The sequence below is a fragment of the Molossus molossus genome, unplaced genomic scaffold (assembly GCF_014108415.1).
Source record: "Molossus molossus isolate mMolMol1 unplaced genomic scaffold, mMolMol1.p scaffold_m16_p_5, whole genome shotgun sequence".
In the NCBI taxonomy this organism is placed as follows: domain Eukaryota; kingdom Metazoa; phylum Chordata; class Mammalia; order Chiroptera; family Molossidae; genus Molossus; species Molossus molossus.
The window spans coordinates 12436437-12457402 of NW_023425388.1; the positions used below are offsets into that span (position 1 = coordinate 12436437).

Sequence of the window (20966 nt, forward strand, 5' to 3'; positions counted from 1 at the left end):
CTTTCAGTGACTCACTCGGAGCTGGAGGAGACCCCGGCCTCCACTCCAATCCTGGGCCCGCCCCAGCCTCCTCCTCCTCCACCCGCTCCTCCTCCCTCTGCCCCTCCCTCCCTCCTTCCCAGGCAGAAACTCCGGCAGAGCAGAGACAACTTCTCTCTCACTCCGGTCATCGGTCAGCGAAGGCCCACCCTGACCCCTGCCCTCACTCGATGGTGACACGCAGGCCGGTGACATGAGGCTGGCCCACGCTCTGCTCCCCCTGCTGCTGCAGGCCTGCTGGGCCACCGCGCAGGACCTCCCGGCAGCTGAGAGGGCCATCGCCTTCCAAGGTGAGTGGACTTGCCGCATCTCCAACTGTGCTTTTTGCTGCTGCGTGAGACAGGGCCCGGGACCAGCCGCATCCAGCCCCAAGTGGGACCCTGGTCTCTTCCCTTGATGTGAGAGCTGTAGATGGGGGCCTTGTTAGGGTGCTTGGAATTCCCCAGCTCGGTGTCCCATTCCCTGTGACTCCTCCAGCAAAGCCCCTGGGCTCTGGTCCCACGGGCGAGTGAACTCATTTGCATGTCAGCCTCCAGCACTCCGTGGGCAACTGTCCTGACCGTCCAGTGCTGTTTCTCTCCACCTCAGTTCATTCCATCTGATTCCTTGCCTGGCAGTCAGTCAAGAAACATGGTTACCTGTTCCCATGCACCCTTTTCTGAAGCTCATGCCCCTTGTAGTTTTAAATTCAACTTGGAAACTTAGTGAGAAAGCAGTCTCAGTTGTCCAGGGCGGGGCTCCCTGTCTTCCCAGAGGCCGGGCAGGATTCTCAGGACCGAACGTGGGGTTTTCACGGTCACCCCCGCCCATCACTGGGTGCCAGCTTTTCCTGATGAGGGCCCCTTGGTGCAATGGGAGTGGCCGCCTGGGGAGGTGGCTGGGGGGGTCAGAGGAGCCAGAAGACAAACTGGGTGAAGGTGGTCCCAGTGTGGCCTCGAGGGCGCAGGGCATGAGCTGCAGTTCTCCTGTCCCTGGCCCAGACTGCCCCGTGGACCTCTTCTTCGTGCTGGACACCTCCGAGAGCGTGGCCTTGAGGCTGAAGCCCTACGGGGCCCTGGTGGACAAAGTCAAGTCTTTCACCAAGCGTTTCATCGACAACCTGAAAGACAGGTAGGAGGGCGCACCTGGAACTCTCTCCTGCATCTCCACGAGCCTCTCAGGGGAAAGGCAGTGAGCCCCGGGCACTGGCCGGCCTGGCGCCACGCCTGCCACAGCCCAGCAGGCAGCGCCCAGCCTCAGCTTCCCCATCTGAGAAGGGAGTGCTGGCCTGGCCACCGAGTCCGTTCCCAATGTCCACAGTGGTTCAGATGGGCCGAAGAAGGGCCTGAGATGGAGCAGGCTAGGGAAGGGGTGAGGGCACTGGTCAGCAGGGAGGGCTGATACACTGCTCTGATATGGGGCTCCTGTCACCCCAAATACATACAAGGAACTGCCTCCCAGCCCAAACTGAATAGGTTTAGGGAGTTGGTCTCAGGCCCTGACCAGAGCCTGGAGGGTGCACCTTACCAACCACCTGGACACTAACTGCTGCCCACACGACTGGTCAGAGCCGTGTCCAGACCCAATGTCTCAATGTCCCCGTGTTGCAGACAGAGAGGCCTGGAAGGGCTACCAGCTTGGTTCTGGGTTTGGGCATGGCACACTTCATTCATTCACTAACCCCTCATTCATCTCCGTGAGGAGTTCACAGTGCTGGGAAGGTGGGTGTGGCCAAGGGCAGGACACGCCCACAGTGGAATGGCAGAGTGAAGGAGGGAGAAGCACAGGTCAGAACACAACTCCTCCCCTCCACACCTGTGCAGGGACCCACCCCTAGGCCCACCCTGTCCCTGCTGACCTGCTGGCCAGGGCCCTGAACTTCCCCCCCCAAAAGGGGCCAGAGGGATAGAGGGCATGGCTGCCTAATGCAGGGTGTTGTCATACCTGAAGCTCCACACTTACCCCAAATGCCCAGGTCCGTGGGCCCGAAGGATGCTGGGGCTGCATGTATGGTGCCTCAGGGAGAGGTGTTGGGCCAGCCATGTGAGCCAACATCCCCCTCCATGTGCCTTTGGCCACTTACTCACCCTTCTGTGCCTCAGTTTCCTCACCTGTGAACTGAAATAGGCTCCTCTTGGTGGTTGCTACTGTTACCATGGCCACAGGAGCCTCAATCACTCCATCTGCTGAATGGGCTGCTGGGCAGACCACCCAGACCTGGGCAGAGCGAAACAGAGCCTCAGGGTCCAGGTGCATGCATCAGAGAGGGGCCCAGTCAGATCCTTGGGGACCCCTCACCCGTGTCCTGCTTAGAACTGGCCTTGTGCAGTCCCCCTAACCCACACTCCCCTCAGCCCTCCCCACTGAAGGGCCTGCCCCCTTCACCACATGGCCCGCCCACCACATCCAGGCTCACACAGCTCCTCAGCCGAAGCCCCTGGAGCTCAGGAGCGACGGTGGCGGTTGGCCTTCCCACACATGGCCGCCAGGCCAGCGACCGGGCCTTTGAGGGCCACATGTGAAGTCCAGCCCGGGCAGTCTTCCACCGGTGGCAGGCGGCCACCTTGCACTGGATGGACGGCACCCCGAAAGCGGGAGGCCTCCAGGGTGCCCGGTGTCCACGGGCTCGGGCCTGGGAGGCACACCGCTCACCCCCCGCGCCCGCAGGTACTACCGCTGCGACCGCAACCTGGTGTGGAACGCGGGCGCCCTGCACTACAGCGACGAGGTGGAGATCATCCGCGGGCTCACGCGCATGCCCAGCGGCCGCGACGCGCTGAAGGCCAGCGTGGACGCGGTCAAGTACTTCGGCAAGGGCACCTACACCGACTGCGCCATCAAGAAGGGGCTGGAGGAACTGCTCGTTGGGTGAGCACCCCACCCCCGGGCCCGTGCACACGTGGTGGCTCCGGCTGTGGTTGGCCTCAGGCCCAGGCTTGGCTCCTGCCTCTGGGGAGCTGCACAGGCCCGGTGCCCCTGGGGGACCGCCACCTTCCCGACCCATGCATGGTCACTGCACCAAAGCTCGCCAGGTACCAGGGCTGCCCGCTGGCAAACCAAGCTCTGGTGTCCAAGGTCCCCCAGGACCAGTCTTAGTGGCCAAGGGATCATGCTAGTTACCACTAGCCAGCCTGTCCTCATGGTCACCAAAGGTTCTCTGAGTCTCTTCACCCCTCCCTGGAGCCATCCACTGTCTCCTCAGCCAGTGACCCAGAAGGGACCTGAAATGCCCCATCACTGCCACCCTTTGGCCAGCAGAGGTGATGTCTGCAGTCAGAGACAGACACAGAGCGACAGAAGACAGGGACAGAGATGGCAACACAGTGGGACGGGATCTCTGTAAGAGCATCTGTGTCCCCAGTTCTGGCTCTGCAGGTTACTTGGAACCTGTAGTGGCGAGCAGCCAGCAGCCCCCATGTCCAGAGAGAGGGCTGGTTCCTGGCTGTGCTCAGCCTGGCCCTGCCCCCGGGCCCTCACTCACAGGTGGGCACATCTTCAGCCGTTCCCTCCCACTGCCCCTGGCTGAAGTTCCATGTCAGGACACCCTGTGACAAACTATGCCTGTCCCCTGGCTGTATGTGCATTTTTCAAAATAGTCTTTTAGGGAAATGTGACCCCACAAAACTATTTTCTGTTTAATGTTTGTTTTTATGATGCTACATTATATATAGCAGGATCAACAAAGAGAAACCTTATTCAGCGTAACAGGAAACAGCACTTTGCAGAGCTGTGCTTGGGTCTGGATCTCCTTCCAGAGGGTCTCCCCCCACCCCACCACCCCATCACCCATCACCTCCCAATGCCAGGTCTCAGCTCTCCAAAGGGGCCCTGTGCTGTCAGGGTCAGAGGTGGCCTGAGGGAGCAGTCGGTTCTCACGGCTGCTCACCCCCTTGCAGGGGCTCCCACCTGAAGGAGAACAAGTACCTGATTGTGGTGACTGACGGGCACCCCCTGGAGGGCTACAAGGAGCCATGCGGGGGCCTGGAGGATGCTGTGAATGAGGCCAGGCACCTGGGCATCAAAGTCTTCTCAGTGGCCATCACGCCCGACCACCTGGTAGGAGCCCTCCTGGGCCTGTGGCCTGGGAGGGGGCACATGGCACAGCCTCTGGGTGCAGAGAGCAGGCACCAAGCTGCAGCACGGTGTGGGGAACAGAGATGGGGAGGGGTCTGCACTCCTAGCTGTCATCGGCACCCTGGTTCCTGTCATCACCCTTGTTCTTGCCGTGTCCACTCCAGGAGCCACGTCTGAGCATCATTGCCACAGACCACACGTACCGGCGCAACTTCACAGCGGCTGACTGGGGGCAGAGCCGTGATGCAGAGGAGGTCATCAGCCAGACCATCGACACCATTACCGACATGATTGTGAGTGGCCGCTGCACTGTCCCCCTCCCATGTCCAGTGCCAGGAAATCCTGTGGCCACAAATATAAATTAATTTGACTTTTTCATTTCATTTTCAGAAAAATAATGTGGAACAAGTGGTAAGAGCCCCCTGCACCCCTACCCTCCCCCACTGCCCAGGGTGTCACCACTGGCCCCTACATCCCACCTGGGCACCCGAGCCAAGCCCTTTGAGGACCCACATTATGGGGCGTGGCCGAGTGCCTGGGCTTTCTGATGTGTCTCTGTCTCCTTCCTGCAGTGCTGCTCCTTCGAGTGCCAGGTGAGCATGGGCCCCGCCCGCCCCGGGGGCCTCCTGGGATGCGCTGTCTTGGGCTGACTGTTCTCTCTGCCTTGCAGCCTGCAAGAGGACCTCCTGGACCACGGGGTGACCCAGGGTATGAGGTGAGTGTCCACACCCTACGCTTGCTTATGTCCAGCAGGGAGAGAGGTGTCCAGTAAGCATGAAGGAAATGTCCCTATGGCCTGGCACCCCAGGTGTCAGGGACACGGTGGGTCCCCAGGCAGCAGTGCTGAGTACCCACCATGCCCCTGCCACTGGGCTTGGTGGGGGACAGCGAAGGTATCCCTAGCTAAGCAGGTACCTCCAGCCGTGGGAGAGAGTCCAGGCACCGTGACCCCAAGGCCAAAGGGGTGGTCCAGGGCTGGGGGCAGGCTCTGACAGCACCCTCGCCCCCTCCTTGGGGTGGAGGAACTGGCCCTTCCTGAAAACCCTCTGAGTGCTCAGCTCCTGGAGATGGGCCTTGGGAGATGGGCACGCACCTGGGGCGCCGGTCAGGGTGACTTACAAAGTGAAGTTCTGAAGATTCTTCGCTAGTGTTTACAAATTGGGACATTGTTCAGGAAAGTCCAGATTTCTGGCTTCTCCTAAAACATGTCAGCTTCAGTGGCATGAAGCCATGTGGCCAGTGACCATGGGAGCTGAGCCAGCCTCTCCCTGGGGGGCCTTCATGCCCGGGCAGCCCGCCTGGCAGCCCAGCACAGCAGTAGGAACGGGGCGCAGGATGACAGACAGGAGACATTCAGAGGCCTCTGTCCAGCCGCAGGGCAGCCCAAAGCCTGGAGGGGTGTGAGGGAGGGGACACGTGAAACTGACCTTGCAGATCCCAAGATGGGCCATGGGTGATGGGGAAGGTGCCTGAAAACCACACCAGCAAGTGGGGGTCCCTTTCAGCAGCTTTGCAGAAACACGCGGGAAACTGCCCCCTAATCTTGATCTGCTCTGCATTCCAGGGAGAACGAGGGAAACCAGGTCTCCCCGGAGAGAAAGGAGAAGCTGGAGACCCTGTGAGTGTCGGAGGCCCGCCTCGGGGGGAAGCACCGAGAATCCTGGGGGGGCCCAGGCTGCGGACACTTCCAGAAGGATGGCTGGTTTCTCGGTGCCATGACCACAGTCCTTGGAGAACGTGGCCCCCATGGCGCCGGGGCTGGAGGGCGCACAGCACTAACACTCCATCCCGCAGTCCCCCCGGGCGCGGCCCTGCGCCCCTCAGGTCCCCACACAGGCCTCGCCTGTGCTCAGGAGGGCAGGCCGGGGTTGGTCGTAAAGTCCCATGCCCTCCGCCTCAGCCATGGCCAGTCTCCCCACAGCCCAGCCCTAGCTCCTCCTGGGGGCCTTTGACCTCCCCCTCCCTTTCCCTGGAGCTCCACCGAGGACTCCCCAGGAGTGGAGGTGGGTCCTTCACAGCCAGGCTGCTCCCTCAGATGCCAGCCAGCAGGGTGGCCAGGGGCCAGTGGGGCCAGCAGGGTGGCCCGGTCTCTCTGGCTCACGGGGCCTGAGGGGAGTGGGAGACAAGGCGGCTGGGTGGGGCTGCGCTGGCCCCCCAGGGGTGCCTAACACTTACCTCCTCTGTGTTTCAGGGAAGGCCCGGGGACCTGGGACCCGTTGGTTACCAGGGGATGAAGGTACGTCTCCCCTCCTCCACAGCAGCCTTTTCTGGGGCTGAGCCAAAGTGCATTGGAGCTACCCGGGACATCGGGCCCTGGGACACCAGTAACAGCCCCCCTTTCTCCCCCATTTGCTGTGTAGGGAGAAAAAGGAAGCCGAGGAGAGAAGGTGAGTTGTGCAGCCCCCCTCACCTGGACAAGGAAGACATTGCCTGTCCCCAGTGTGGCTGGGTCCCAGCAAGCTGGTGGGGGGTTGGCTGGCACACGCCTCCCAAGGGATCTGGAAAGCCAACCCCCTCCTTGCTGTCCTCCTCCACCTCTCGAGCTGTCCCCATAATGGAGGGACCACCCCTCTTCACTCTCCCTTCCTGTCCCTACAGGGCTCCAGGGGACCCAAAGGTTACAAGGTGAGTGTGGTGGTGGGGACATGGTTCTGCCCCATGGGTGGGTGCTGTCTGGCCTTCGTCTGATCCTTTGGCCTTTGCATCTCACAGGGGGAGAAGGGCAAGCGAGGCATCGACGGTGTGGACGGCATGAAGGTAACCCCAGCCAGGGGAGGGCTGGTGGCCAGGGCACACGGTTCAGGGAAGGGATGGTGGACGGCACCAGGCACCTCTCCAGACATCAGCAGATAGGGGCTTCATGTGGGCACTCTTGGGCAATTTGGAGGTAGTGAGAAAGGCAGATGTTTCCTGCCAAGCCCAAGGCCCCAGTGGACCCCAAGCCACCTGGACAAGCTCAGAGCATCTCTGGAGCGGGGCTTTCCTGGGAGGGGAATGGATGAACCAGAGCCAAAGGCTGAACCACCAAATCCGCCTTCCTCCTTCCAGGGGGAGATGGGGTACCCTGGCCTGCCGGGTTGCAAGGGCTCACCTGGATTCGATGTAAGTCACTTTTTCTCACCAATACTTTAAGACTGTAAGTTCTCAGATGTGAACGTGGGCTCACACCCTTCTGTGAATGCTCTTAAGAAGTCCCTGAGGGCCCTGCTGCGTACAGGTGTGCGGCCTGATGGCTGCTTGGTTGAGACCTTGGACTGACCTCTCTCACCTTCTCACCAGGGCATGCAAGGACCCCCGGGGCCCAAGGGCGACGTGGGTGCATTCGGAAAGAAGGGAGAAAAGGTTAGTGCTGGGAGCCCCCTGGGGGCTGGGGCTGGGGCTTCATCAGCTACTGAGCATCCATAAGTCTGAGGGCCAGGCCCAGGGCCCGGGGAAGGTCATGGGCCACTGCTCTGCTCCCTGGGCAAGTGGGGGAGCTGAGGGTGGGAATGTCGGGAAACAAAGATTATGGGTTAAACATCACAACTGATGGGCCTTTGCCCAAAGGTGCTCTCTGCACCACCCGTCACTGGGCCTCAGACCCTGCAGCCTCCCTCACACCTGCCCTGGGCAGCGGCAGCGGGGGGTGTGGGGGTGGGGTGGGGGGGTGGCCCACGGCGCCGGGCTGTCCGCAGCCTGCAGCTCCGCGTTGCGCCCAGAGTCTATCTGCTCAAATAGAAATCAAAACTTAAGACCAGGCAGCGATGCTGCTGGTGGCCTGTGGGCAGGAGAGGGAAGCATGCGGATACAGAGGTTCAGGTCCGAAGCGGGGTTCGGTTGCTGGCGTTTTTCTGGACTTTCTGTGGCAGCAGTAAGTGCTAGGACGGACGGGGTAGCGTGGACTTGCCCCACGTGCTCTGACCGCACGGGTTCCGGGAATGCATTTTCGGATATCACCTTCCAGCTCCGGGATTACTGAGTGGGCCCAGAGCCGAGTTTGCCGGAAACTGGGCCTCACTAATGAGAACCAGGACTGTCCCTGCGAGAAGCCATCAAGGCAGGAGCTGTGCAGAGAGATGGGCGGCGGGGAAAGCCCTACTTATCCGAGAATCATGGGCTTGGTCGGGGCGCAGCTGCAAGTCTGGGTGGGGAGGGCTGGCATGGGGTCTCTGGTCCCCCCAGCACAGGACAGGAGGGCCTGACCCCTCTGATGTTTCCAGGGTGCGCCTGGAACCGACGGGGAGCCTGGGCGGCCAGGGAACACAGGGCCCTCCGGAGATGAGGTGAGCATGCATGCATGGGCCCCCCGGAGATGGGGGGCATGCACGAAGTGCCCACCCAGCCCTCCTGTCACTGCAGCCCGGTTGCAGCCCCGGCCCTGGGAGGGCCACCAGGAGAGGGTCAGCCACACTCCAGGTGCTGGCCAGGCCAGAGATGAATGAGCGTGTGCTTGTTCTCCCCAGGGAGACCCCGGAGCGCCCGGTTCCCCAGGAGAGAAGGGTGAGGCTGGCGACGAGGTGAGCACCCACATTTGGTCTCCTGCTCCCTGTTCCGGAGACTCAGGCTGAGTTCCCATCTCAAACTAATGCTTCTGTTCCTTCCTCTCCATCCCAGGGCAATGCTGGGCCGGACGGGCCCCCTGGAGACAGGGTGAGTCCAGTGGGGTGTTGATCCAGTGGGGCTCTGGGCCTCATTGCTCAGTGCCAGACACGGCGCCTTGCCAGCTGGGGGCCTGCAGGGAGGGGACGGGCCCGCGCCCGTGAGTCCCTCCCACGTCTCAGAGTCTGGAGCTGCAGCCTCACCCCCTGCTTCTCTCCACGCAGGGTGGCCCTGGGGAAAGAGGACCACGGGGCACCCCAGGTGTGCGGGGACCGAGAGGAGACCCGGTGAGTCACCATTCACTAGGCAAGGACCCCACTTCCCTGGGGGGCACACTGAGGTCGGGCTGTCAGCATCACAGGACACATGACACCCAGTTCCTTAGCTCCTGGACTTCTGTTTTCCCAAACAAAGGTAGTTTCCTCCAGAGCAGGGAGAGCGAGCCCCAGCCAGACCTCCCAAGGGTGCTCTGCCGGGACCTGAAGGGGGCAGGGAGCTGGGCCTGGGCCGAGGCAGGCAGAGCAAAGGGCAGGGCCTCTCCCCTCATCACCAAGGACCAGTTTCCATGGGAATTGACCACCTGGAATCGCACAGTGACACAATGGGTTTGCTCTCTGAGGTTTTGTCGTCTGTATATGAGTTTCCTTCAGGACTGCGGCTCCCGGCTCCAGGACTGCTCATCAGGCTACCTGTCTTTACATACTTAGCTACACAACTTTCCACGTGACGTGGTTCCCTTAGCCCGGCCCCTTCCCCCACACAGCTGGGCTTTTCTTGCTTCTTCTTTTTTAAATCCTCACCCGAGGATACTTTTCCATTTATCTTCAGACTAAGTGAGAGGGAGCGAGGGAGGGAGGGAGAGAGAGAGAGGGAGAGAGAGAGAGAGAAACATCAATGTGAGAGGGATACATTGACTGGTTGCCTCCTGCATGACCCTGACCAGGGCTAGAGTTCAAACCGCAACCAAGTACATCCCTTGACTGGAATGGAACCCACGACTCTTCGGTCTGTGGGCTGATGCTCCAACTGCTGAGCCAAACCGGCCAGGGCCACCAGGGCTTCTCTACACACCTGCAGCACCCCCACCCCAACAACTCCCTAAACGTTTCAGCAGACAGAGCTTGCGTTCTTCTTCGGAAACACTTTTATCTGTTAAGACTTCCAGGGCAGGGACATGGGGACGCTGCAGCTGCACAGACCGGCTGAGGGTCTGGGAGTGGCCCAGCGGCGGCTGCTCCTTTGTCACGATGGCCCAGTGGCCAAGCGGGGTTTTCTCTGGCCTTGTGGTTGAGTGGCAAAGTTTTCCTGGGCCCAGAGGGTGGGCACCAGGCTGTGCATCCCTCACCCCTCAGATGCGGGCTGGGCCCCTGCGCACTGCAGGCCTGGGTGATGCTGCAGCTCATCTCCAAGGAGGTGGGAGGGGCAGGTGTGTATCCGGTGTCCCATTGGAGACAGTGACTTTACTCCGAGGCCCCACGGAGGGTTTGGGGAGGGACATCAAAGTAGGAAAACTTGGTTTTGACTCCCTTCCAAACCCACCCCCCTGAGATAAGAAAATGGGACGGAAGGCCAGGCCGTGCCTCCAGGAAGCACCCGTGGCAGAGAGGACAGAGCATCCGCGATGGGGGCCCAGCTCCCAGGACCCCGTTAGTGAGTCTCCTGGAGAAGAGACAGCTTAGGGAGCGGCCTTGGACCTCAGGCGGAGCTGCTGGCCTTGTTGCGGGGCCTCCTGAAAGCACACAGGTCACTGGACAGCTGAGCACATGGCCACATTGTGGTAGAAACACAGGAAAGTGTGAAGAGGAAGGATGAGGCCCAGGCACACAGTGGGCAGCTCTGGGCTCCCCAGGCCTCGCCCTTCCCGACCTCCACCTTACCCGCTTATTCCTCCCCAGGGTGAAGCTGGACCCCCAGGTGACCAGGGTCGAGAAGGCCCTGTCGGTATCCCCGGAGACCCGGTAGGAAGCCTGGCTGGCTGAGGGGTGTCCATGAGTGAGCCAGGCCTGCTGGCTCAGCCCTGAGCAGAAATGCTCCCAGCGGTTCAGGGATCTGTGGGGAGGTCTCCTTCCGGGGGTACGGCCTGGGAGATCGTGGGGTATGGGACCCTGGAGCCAGCTGCAGGCGGCCAGGGGCATTTGGGGCAGCAGAGTGGGAACTGGTGAGGGCAGGCCCAGCCCTGTGGCCCCCAGGTGCCCAGCACTCACAGAGGGACCTCTTTGTCATCTGGTGGGCCCTTGGCAGGACACGGAGCTGAGTGGGCAGATTCCCACTGTGCCCCCAAGCTCTGCTCTCAGAGTGGGTGGGGAGGGGTTCCCTGGCTTGGTCAGTGCACATGGAGGGAGGAGGCAGGGCTGGCAGCAGAAGGGGTATGAGGGAGCCTGGAGGCCCTGGGCACAACCCCTGCCCCTGCCCTTGCCCTTGCCCGGCAGGGCTGGGTCACTGAGGGCAGAGCCCTGGACGAAGGCATCTCACTCAGGAGCTGGGACATCAGAGCCCCCAGGATACACAGGCGGTGGGGGAACTCACTTGGCTTTTGGAGCCCAGGTTGAGATCCTGGCTGGAAGTCAATTTGGATGTGTAGTGCATAAAAAGTTCCAGAATTCCTGGGGGTGCGGCCTTTCAGAGGCCATGCTGGTGGAGGGGAGAAGAGTGGGACCCCAAGGAAGGAGAGGGTCTGACCCTGCCAGTGGGCGGGGCTGGAGGAGGAGTCGGGAGGAGTGCAGACCTGCAGTGCCTTCTGTTTCCACCGTGTGAGCTCCCTGAGTGCGTGGACTGGCTCCAGCATCTGGCTTTACAGAAAAATACTGTAATAAACATCAACGTCCATCTGTCGCTCTGCCAGCTCCTTTGTCTCTCCTTCTGTCTGTCTGCCCATCCATCCATCCATTTATCTATCTATCTATCTCCATCTATGATCTATCATTCATCCATTATCTATTATCCATCTCTTCACCCAGCCAGCCACCATCTACTCATCCTTCCATTATCTGTTTATCTATCATCTATCTCTGTTATCTATCATCTGTCATTCGTCCATTATCTATTATCTATCTATCTATCTATCTATCATCTACTCTGCCAGTCACACATGCTCTCACCTATCCATCATCAATCTGTCATCTATCTATCCCCATCATTTATGTATCATCTATCCATATGTCCATCTTCCATCCACTCATCGATCCATCCACTCACCCATAGTCCATCCATCTTGAAATACGTCCAAGGCTATATCCAGAATGTAAAACCTTAGGAGCAGAATGTCTTGGGCAAATGTTATGTGTGTGACAATTGCCAAATAATCCCGCCTGTATGTCTATCTAGCCCCAGCCCACAACCCCCACCCCCAGGAATCCAGGAATGTACAATAGAGACTGCACCCATGCCTTTGCCAACATAAGATCTTATCAGACTGTGAATGTGCATTTTAGCTCCTCAGGTGACAATCGTGTCCTCTCTTAATGGGAAAAGTTGAGCATGGTTTCAGGTGTCACTGTATCTCGCTGTTCATGAGGATGTTCATTTCCCACTGGATTCTGTGTCCCTTGTTGAAGTGATGAGCCCAAAGACATTTTAATCCTCACCCAAGGACATTTTTGCATTTATCTTCAGATAGAGTGGGAGGGAGAGAGAGAGAGAAACATGGATGTACGAGAGACACATTGACTGGTTGCCACCCACAGAACCCCAACCAGGGCCGGGGACAAACTACAACCGAGGTACGTGCCCTTAGCGGGAACTGAACCTGGGACTCTCTAGTCCGCGGGCTGATGCTCTAACCGCTGAGCCAAACGGGCCAGGCCCAAATCTGTTACATTTTGTTGTGTAGGATGTCCTACTCATTTACAGGATTCCAAATACATTCACCCCTCTCACTGTATTTTTTGCTTTTATCTTCGATTCATTTTCATTTGGATCATATTGCAGTAGGCAAAAGTAGGTGTACAATTGTGAGTATGTGCAACACAGAGTTTATGCTTGTATTATTGTTTATTATTATTGTGTTACAGCTGTACACCTACTTTTGCCCATCCTTGTATATTGTGTGGCTAGAAGCAAGCCCATCGTCACAACACAATTTCTCGCATTAAAATGCAGTTTTATTCTATTTTCTCATCCCTTGTCTGCGTGTCTTTCTGGAACTGCTGTGTCATGCCTCCTGTCCTCCTGCTTCTGCTGACGCTGCCCAGGGCGCCTGAAAGCAGTGGGGCCAGGGCCTGGGCTGCGGCGGGACCCTGGCGTAGCCCTGGCAGGGTAGCAATGCGACAGCAGCCTCTGCTGCCAGCTGGTCGAGGAACAAGCTGCATACGGGGAGTTGCACACCGCTGGGAGAGCGCCTCATCCGAGAGGGGCCTCTGCAGAACCACCGCCCTGACAGCAGGCTCTCCGAGTGCAGGGCCGTGGCTGGCAGGGCACAGGGGCCAGCAGCTCTGAGGACCACGTGTGCTCTCCTCCTTCCTCCAGCCTGGCGGGGGTGTCTGTGCCGCGTCTGGGGGACTGAGACCCTGGGCCCCGAAGAGTGGGTGGTGCTCCTCCAGGGAGGGCATAGGTGGAGCAGCAGCAGGTGGAGTCCGGAGGGCTGGTGTGGGGGGGCGGGGGGGTCCAGTGGGCATGTCCCTCTCTTTGCAGGGTGATGCTGGCCCCATTGGACCTAAAGGGTACCGAGGAGATGAGGGGCCTCCAGGGCTCGAGGTAAGCAGCCCTCCCTGCCCTCGGTCCCGGGAGGGGCCGCCCTGACCCTAGGCCCCCCTCCCGCCAGCGCTTCCCTGGGAGAGCCCCCTGTCCACTGGGGCTTTCATTTCGTTTTAGTATATGTGACTTTTAGAACATTTGGAAAATTCATAAAAAATAAAAAAGTGAATTGAAATCTAAAATGATAATCAAACAAACAGAAATAAATAAACAAAATAGCACCCCCTTCCCCCAGAGATGAATAATATGAACCCTTTGGCTTATCTCTTTCCAATTTGTTTTTTTTCTTTCTTTGCGTATTATGCCTTACCAATTTGACTTCACAAGGTCTGTTTTTTTCCTTATGAGTATTTTCTTAAAACCCTAACACTATTTCAAAGCACCGTTGACATGTGCTTAGAGCCATGCCTGGGTTTGTTTCTCCAAACCTTATTGTTGGGCTCACAGGCTGTTCCGGATTCCCCATGGGTCCCTGTCCACTGTGGTCACGGCCCAGGTGCCCCTCGATGGGTCACAGGCTGGAGACTGGACTCGGAGCCCCATGGGGTCCTGTTTTGCTCCATCTGCACCAGCCGCAGGATCGTGGGTTTAGATCCTTTGATCATCGCCCAGCTGCTGTTTTATTTAACTCGCCCCCTCATTTTCCTCTGCAAGACCTGTGCCTCGGAGCCTGCCTCCCCCTTCCTCAGGCCTCTCTCACCCCCCCAAACCCACTCCTCTCCTCCTCAGGGCCCCAGAGGTGCCCCAGGGCCGGTAGGACCTCCCGGAGACCCCGGACAGATGGGAGAAAGGGTGAGTGATGGGCCCGAGGGCACAGGGTCCTGGAGGGGCTGACACCTGATTGCCTGAGACCCTGGGAAGCCCCGGGTTCGAGCCCTGGGCTTATGGAGTCTAAATGAGGGTCCTCGTTGCAGTAACTGGACAGGGAGCATTCTCCACAGGTGACTGTCCCCTCAGTGTCTGTGGACACTGCAGTCACTGCGGTCACTGTGGTCACCGAACACATGGATGCTTTGTCTTCCCGCCTGCTCCAAGGTCTGGGGAGAGGTGGGCATGGGACCCCCATGGCATTCTGGGCTGGGAGACGCCTTCCAGGCTGATGAGGGACCCAAAAGTGCCATTCCTGTGCCCACACTGTCTGGAGACGCCCCAGGCCTGGGTGGTTCCCACAGTGACAGATGTCATCTGCTCCCCAGGGTGAAGACGGCCCCCCCGGAAACGGCACTGAAGGCTTCCCCGGCTTCCCTGTGAGTGCCCCCTTGCCCCACCCCTTTGGCAGGCTGAACACACTTGGGCCGGCGGGTTGTACCCGGGAACTGGTAGCTGGGCTTGTTCATGGAGGCCCATGTCAGAGCCTGTGTGACTGTCCTGCCTTCCCCTGCAGGGCTATCCGGGCAGCAGGGGCCCTCCCGGGATAAACGTGAGTACACACCCACCACCAGGCTACTGGTGTGTGCCCATACGTGCAAACACGTGCGCACACACACAAGCATGCACGTACGTGCAAACACTATCACACGTGCAAACACGCACACCCTTGGCCTAGAGTCTTTGCCAAGGCCCCTCTCGCCTGTGTCTCCATCAGTGAACGTCCCCGCTGGTGTGCACTTGGCGATGACGCTGCCCTCGGGTGCAGGGAGCAGGGTCGCATCCAGCCTCCCCTAAAGCTCAGGGTGTCCTTGCCATTCTCAGCCTCAGTTTCTTCCCCAGGAAATGTATACGGGGTGGGGGTGGGGCTGGGGCAGACAATATCTCCTTTGTCTTTTTCCTTTTAAAGTGTCTTAAAAATGAAATGAAATACATATAAATTGTACCTTAGTAAAACTGATTTAAAAAAGAAAAATTGGTGAAGAAAAGAAACATCCAGGATGCCTCTGGTAGACGAGTTGCCTTTCTTTTCGTCTGAGGGGCTCGGCTGAATGCCGCAGGGGGCACGGGCCGCGGCTGAATGCCGCAGGGGGCCACGGGCCGCGGCTGAATGCCGCAGGGGGCACGGGCCGCGGCTGAATGCCGCAGGGGGCACGGGCCGCGGCTGAATGCCGCAGGGGGCACGGGCCGCGGCTGAATGCCGCAGGGGGCACGGGCCGCGGCTGAATGCCGCAGGGGGGCACGGGCCGCGGCTGAATGCCGCAGGGGGCACGGGCCGCGGCTGAATGCCGCAGGGGGCACGGGCCGCGGCTGAATGCCGCAGGGGGCACGGGCCGCGGCTGAATGCCGCAGGGGGCACGGGCCGCGGCTGAATGCCGCAGGGGGCACGGGCCGCGGCTGAATGCCGCAGGGGGGCACGGGCCGCGGCTGAATGCCGCAGGGGGCACGGGCCGCGGCTGAATGCCGCAGGGGGCACGGGCCGCGGCTGCCTGGCCCTGCGCCTGCTCCGGGACTCTGCACCCCGCCGACCATGCTCCCCTGTTCCCTGCAGGGCACTAAAGGCTACCCGGGCCTCAAGGGGGATGAGGGAGAAGCAGGAGACCCTGGAGAGGATGTGAGTGCAGCACCTCCCTGCTCCCCGCACGTTCTGGCATCCCAAGGGAGGGGGCTGGGAGGGGGCTTGGGGGGGCTGGGAGGGGTGAGTCGCTGTGTCTGAGACACGTGCTATTTCCTTCCAGAACAATGACGTTGCCCCCGGCGGTGTCAAAGGCGCGAAGGGGTACCGGGGCCCCGAAGGCCCCCAGGTGAGTGCAGGCGTGGCTGGCCTAGGGCGGCTGGTAGACGCACCTGCGCCTCTGAGGCTGCAGTGGGTGGGGAGGGGACCGGAGAGGGTGGGAAGGCCTGGGGAGGTTGGGGCTTTGACAGCTGGGATCAGAGGGAACAGACAGTTTTGAGGGGAGTATTGGGGGTGCTGAATAGGGAGAGAGAAAGGGGACCAGTCACCAGGTGGCAGGGACAGAAACACAGCAAAGCCCAGGGCAGGGGCCCAGAAGAGGTCGGGCACCAAGGCCGGGGCTCCTGCCCATGGAGGAGGTGCCATTGGACTGAGTGGAGGACTCTGCCTGGGAGCTGCTCACAGGGTCCTGGCCACACCCCACTGGCCACCAGAGGAGACAGTGCTGGACGGTCAGCCCAGAGGAAATGTGGCAGGTGCTGGTTCTCCAGCTCTTAATGCGCAGAAACCTCCGCTGTCCCTGGTGTTCAGGGGTCTCCTGATGGCAGTCGGAGTCATGGGGGCAAGGGGGCTTCCCAAGAGCTCCTGTCAGACCCTGCAGTCCTTCTCCTGTCTTCTCTCTGATAGGGACCCCCAGGACACACGGGACCGCCCGGACCAGATGTAAGTGGGTGTCTGTGAGCATGCTCAGGGGCCAGCCACTCTGGCTAAGGATCCCATGGCGGGGGGGGGGGGGAGGACTCGTGGCAGCAGCAGGGGGACACGTGCTGGCCACATGTCAGTGACCACATCGGGTGCCTGTGCCCTGGAAGCAGGGGCCTGTGGTCAGAGAACCCCCTGCCCCCACCCACCCTGGCTGTGGTCCCAGGGCAGCGTGACCCAGAGGGCCGGCCTCACCCCTAGCGCCGGGGCAGCTCTGGCTGGATGACCAGCCAGTCCGCCCATCAAGCAAGCGTCTTCCCCTCCCCAGGAATGCGAGATTTTGGACATCATCATGAAAATGTGCTGTGAGTGTCTCCACCTTTGAATAACTATCTTCATTGGAAAGAGCACATCCTGCTGTCAGTGCCTGAGTGAGGGGGAGGCAAGTGGGGGGCAGGCGTGTGAACCACCAGTGAGGACGTCCCTGGGGGCTGAGCCACTCTCAGCCCCACCGCTGGCCTCCCTTCCCTCCCACCAGAAGCCGCCGGCTGGGAACCCTGGTCAGGGAGGCCCGGGGAGGCAGGAACTAGTGGGAGGGTTCACATAGGACTCAGGGTCTTGGTGTCACCTAATCTCATCTTTCTCCTCTTCCCCAGCTTGCTGTGGTGAGTGTCACTCTCTGACTGGCGTGGTTTTAGCTTTGGGTAGATGGAGCCTGCGGGTGGTGGGGCTGGGCCCTCCCCTCTGAGCACGTGGTAGACCAGCAGCTGCCCCGGCCCCCTGCAGAGTGCAAGTGCGGCCCCATCGACATCCTCTTCGTGCTGGACAGCTCCGAGAGCATCGGGCTGCAGAACTTCGAGATCGCCAAGGACTTCATCATCAAGGTCATCGACCGGCTGAGCCGGGATGAGCTGGTCAAGGTGTGCCCCGCCCTGGCCTCCAGGCTCTGGGGGAGGCGGTTCCCAGGAGGCTGGAGAGAGACCAGACCTGGGGGCCCAGGCAGACAGGGCCTTGTGTTTCTAAAAGCCGGGGAGAGCTGCTGCCCGGTCTGGCCGGGGACAGAAGGAGGGTGGAGGTGCAGCTGGGGGCACGCCTGACCTCGGTGCCTGTGGCTGCGCAGTTCGAGGCCGGACAGTCGCACGCAGGCGTGGTGCAGTACAGCCACAACCAGATGCAAGAGCACGTGGACTTGAGGGACCCCAACATCAGGAACGCCCAGGAGCTCAAGGAGTGAGTGCAGTGCGCTTGGACAGCTGTCTGTGCAGTTCCAAGAGCCCACCCAGCCCCGCAGCAGGCCCAGGCCCAGCCCCGGAGCCCAGTGCTGACCCTGCACCGGACCTGGGCCCTGGCCCCAGCCTGGCTCCGGCGCTGACGTGCTGTGGCCTTGCAGAGCCATCAAGAAACTGCAGTGGATGGCGGGCGGCACGTTCACGGGCGAGGCTCTGCAGTACACCCGGGACCGGCTCCTGCCCCCCACCCAGAACAACCGGATTGCCCTGGTCATCACAGACGGCCGCTCAGACACCCAGAGGGACACCACGCCACTCAGCGTGCTCTGCGGCCCTGACATCCAGGTGGGTCCACATCCACGCCAGATGCGGCCGCCTTCGCACCCCGAAGTGTGGGGCGCTCTCTCCCCTGGGGCCGGCTGATGCTGTCCCTCCCCACAGGTGGTCTCCGTGGGCATCAAGGATGTATTTGGCTTCGTCGCGGGCTCTGACCAGCTCAACACCATTTCCTGCCAAGGCCTCGCACCCCAGGGCCGGCCAGGCATCTCGCTGGTCAAAGAGAACTACGCGGAGCTGCTGGAGGACGCCTTCCTGAAGAACATCACCACCCAGATCTGCATAGGTGGGTGGGGCCAGCGGAAGCAGCTCCGCAGTGCAGGCAGCTGGCTGGCAGCCAGGGAGAGCTCCAGGGTCAGACTGGGGCCCTCTCCCCGCACAGTGGGCGCGTGACCAGCACCGCCCAGGACAGCATGTCACAGGTGTCTGACCTGCAGTCCCTCCTTTCTCCTCTCTCAGCCTCCGTTCCCCAACCTTAGTGTCCAGACTGCCTCACCTCCTCCGGCTTGGGGTGGGGACCGTGAAATAATGGCCAGGACCATCCCATCCCCTCAAGGATCCCCCCTGCAGTAGGGGACACCCCTCCCTGGTGGGGTGGAGAGGGCCAGGTAGGGCCAGGCACTCAGGAGATCACCTGTGTTCATGGCACTTTCCATGGAGAGGCTCTGGCGTCACCTCGTTGAGGGGGGACAGATGGAACACTGGTCCCTACCATCACTGGGTTCATGCCATGTGGGGCTTTTCTCTTACAGACAAGAAATGTCCAGATTACACCTGCCCAAGTGAGTATCTGGGTGTGGACAAGGCTCTGGTGGGGGCACCGGTGGGGAGGGTCAGGGGGTGATAGTCCCAGGGGGTCTGGCTCTCCCAGGCCCGGGTGCCTCTGGCTGGCCCCCCGCCGTGTTGGGAGGCCCTGCCGGGGCTAACAGTGCATGCCCCGCCCCCTGCCTCAGTCGTGTTCTCCTCGCCGGCCGACATCACCATCCTGCTGGACGGCTCCGCCAGCGTGGGCAGCCACAACTTCGAGACCACCAAGCAGTTCGCCAAGCGGCTGGCCGAGCGCTTCCTGACGGCCGGCCGGGCGGACGCGTCCCGGGACGTGCGCGTGGCGGTGGTGCAGTACAGTGGCACCGGGCAGCAGCAGCCGGAGCGCGCCGCCCTGCACTTCCTGCAGAACTACACCGTGCTGGCCAGCACCGTGGACGGCATGGACTTCTTCAACGACGCCACGGACGTCAACGACGCCCTCCGGTACGTGACCCGCTTCTACCGGGAGGCCTCGTCGGGGGCCACCAAGAAGAAGCTGCTGCTCTTCTCAGACGGCAACTCCCAGGGGGCCACGGCGGCCGCCCTGGAGAAGGCTGTGCAGGAGGCGCAGCGGGCGGGCATCGAGGTCTTCGTGGTGGTGGTGGGCCACCAGGTGAACGAGCCACACATCCGCGTCCTGGTCACCGGCAAGACGGCCGAGTACGACGCAGCCTTCGGCGAGCGCCACCTGTTCCGCGTGCCCAGCTACCAGGCCCTGCTGCGGGGCGTCTTCTACCAGACGGTGTCCAGGAAGGTGGCCCAGGATTAGCCAGTCTCCCCCAAACTGAAACAAAGTAAAAATGTGACATAAATGGTCCTGACCAACCCAATTAGCTAGATTTTTTTTTAAAGGACAAGCTTGAAAAGCCGCCATGCGAGCGGGAGTCTGCGCCCTGGTCCTAGGATCCTGCCCCCACCCCCACCCCGCACGCCTGAACCCCTATCTCACCACCCCGAGTTAACATCCCGAACCTCCTGCAGGCTCCAGACCCCAGCCGGTGAGAACCCTGACACCTCATTTCTCTGGGGTGTCTGCGAACTGTCCCCCAATAACCCTACAGAACCCTTCGTTTAACATCTCATTTCCACATACGGTCAAAGCCCACCACTCAGTTCACGTGAGCCGAGGGACTGCGTTCCGCTTTCGGAAACCAAGGTTGAGAGGATTCTAAAACCCTGACAGGGTCTCATCACTCCGCCCCTGGACCTTGGTCCCCGAAGCCTCAGCCTGAGAGCTCGGGGCAGCACACGGACGTTGACCAGCGTCCCCAGAGAACAGCAGAAAGTAGTGTCTCCTTGACCCTGTGCCCCTGCAAACCCCAAGAACAAAGGTGCTATCCTGTCAACCCCCCACCCACTGATGCCGAGAGGCCTGGGCACCCGGGCCATCTGTTGGCACAAAGTGATGGGCCAAAGCTCTTTCCTCCAGGGAGTGATTGGTTCTGCATTTCATTGAACACCCTCTTTGTTAGTTTCATTGTTCAGTCCTTCCTGTGTTTTTCTCAACTGTGTCCCTGTCAGCAAATTTTCCAAATAAAAGTTTTCACTCTTGCCTGGCCGGTGTGGCTCAGTGGTTGAGCGTCGACCCATGCACCAAGAGGTTGCCAGTTCGATTCTCGGTCAGGACACATGCCCAGGTTTGGGCCAAATCCCCAGTGGGGGGCATGCAGGAGGTGGCCAGTCGATGTTCTCTCTCATCGATGTTTCTCTCCCTCTCCCTCTCCCTTCCTCTCTCTCCAAAATCAATAAAGAAAAAAAAATTTTTTTTTTTTAAGTTTTCACTCTTCTCTTGGTGGTTGTCTTTCCGAGGAGTTAAAATCCCACCATGTTTGCACTTGGTGCCAACAGGAGGACTTGGAGAAGGTTCGGGTGTTTGGTGGGATGCCCACCTCCAACTCAGTGCCAGCCAGGAGAGGTGCCTGCCTTGGCCAGACACCATCATCAACCATCTTCTGGGTCTGGGGCAAGACATCGGAGACATGAAGTTT

The 20966-nt window shown here is 60.4% G+C and overlaps 1 protein-coding gene across 1 annotated transcript; it reads left to right on the top strand.

Annotated features, from left to right (window-relative positions):
- The first annotated feature begins 180 nt into the window (after nt 1-180).
- COL6A1 (collagen type VI alpha 1 chain) lies at nt 181-20530 on the top strand. The gene is made up of 35 exons (XM_036242874.1): nt 181-329; nt 1020-1149; nt 2686-2886; nt 3915-4074; nt 4257-4385; nt 4483-4503; nt 4665-4685; nt 4763-4807; nt 5657-5710; nt 6284-6328; nt 6453-6479; nt 6691-6717; nt 6805-6849; nt 7141-7194; nt 7372-7434; nt 8292-8354; nt 8535-8588; nt 8686-8721; nt 8895-8957; nt 10566-10628; nt 13300-13362; nt 14092-14154; nt 14559-14609; nt 14747-14782; nt 15782-15844; nt 15969-16034; nt 16592-16627; nt 16935-16971; nt 17263-17271; nt 17393-17526; nt 17727-17836; nt 17997-18180; nt 18277-18457; nt 18924-18953; nt 19125-20530. The coding sequence occupies exons 1-35, from the start codon at nt 233-235 to the stop codon at nt 19745-19747; spliced, it is 3084 nt and encodes a 1027-aa protein (XP_036098767.1). The 5' UTR covers nt 181-232; the 3' UTR covers nt 19748-20530.
- The last annotated feature ends 436 nt before the right edge of the window (nt 20531-20966 follow it).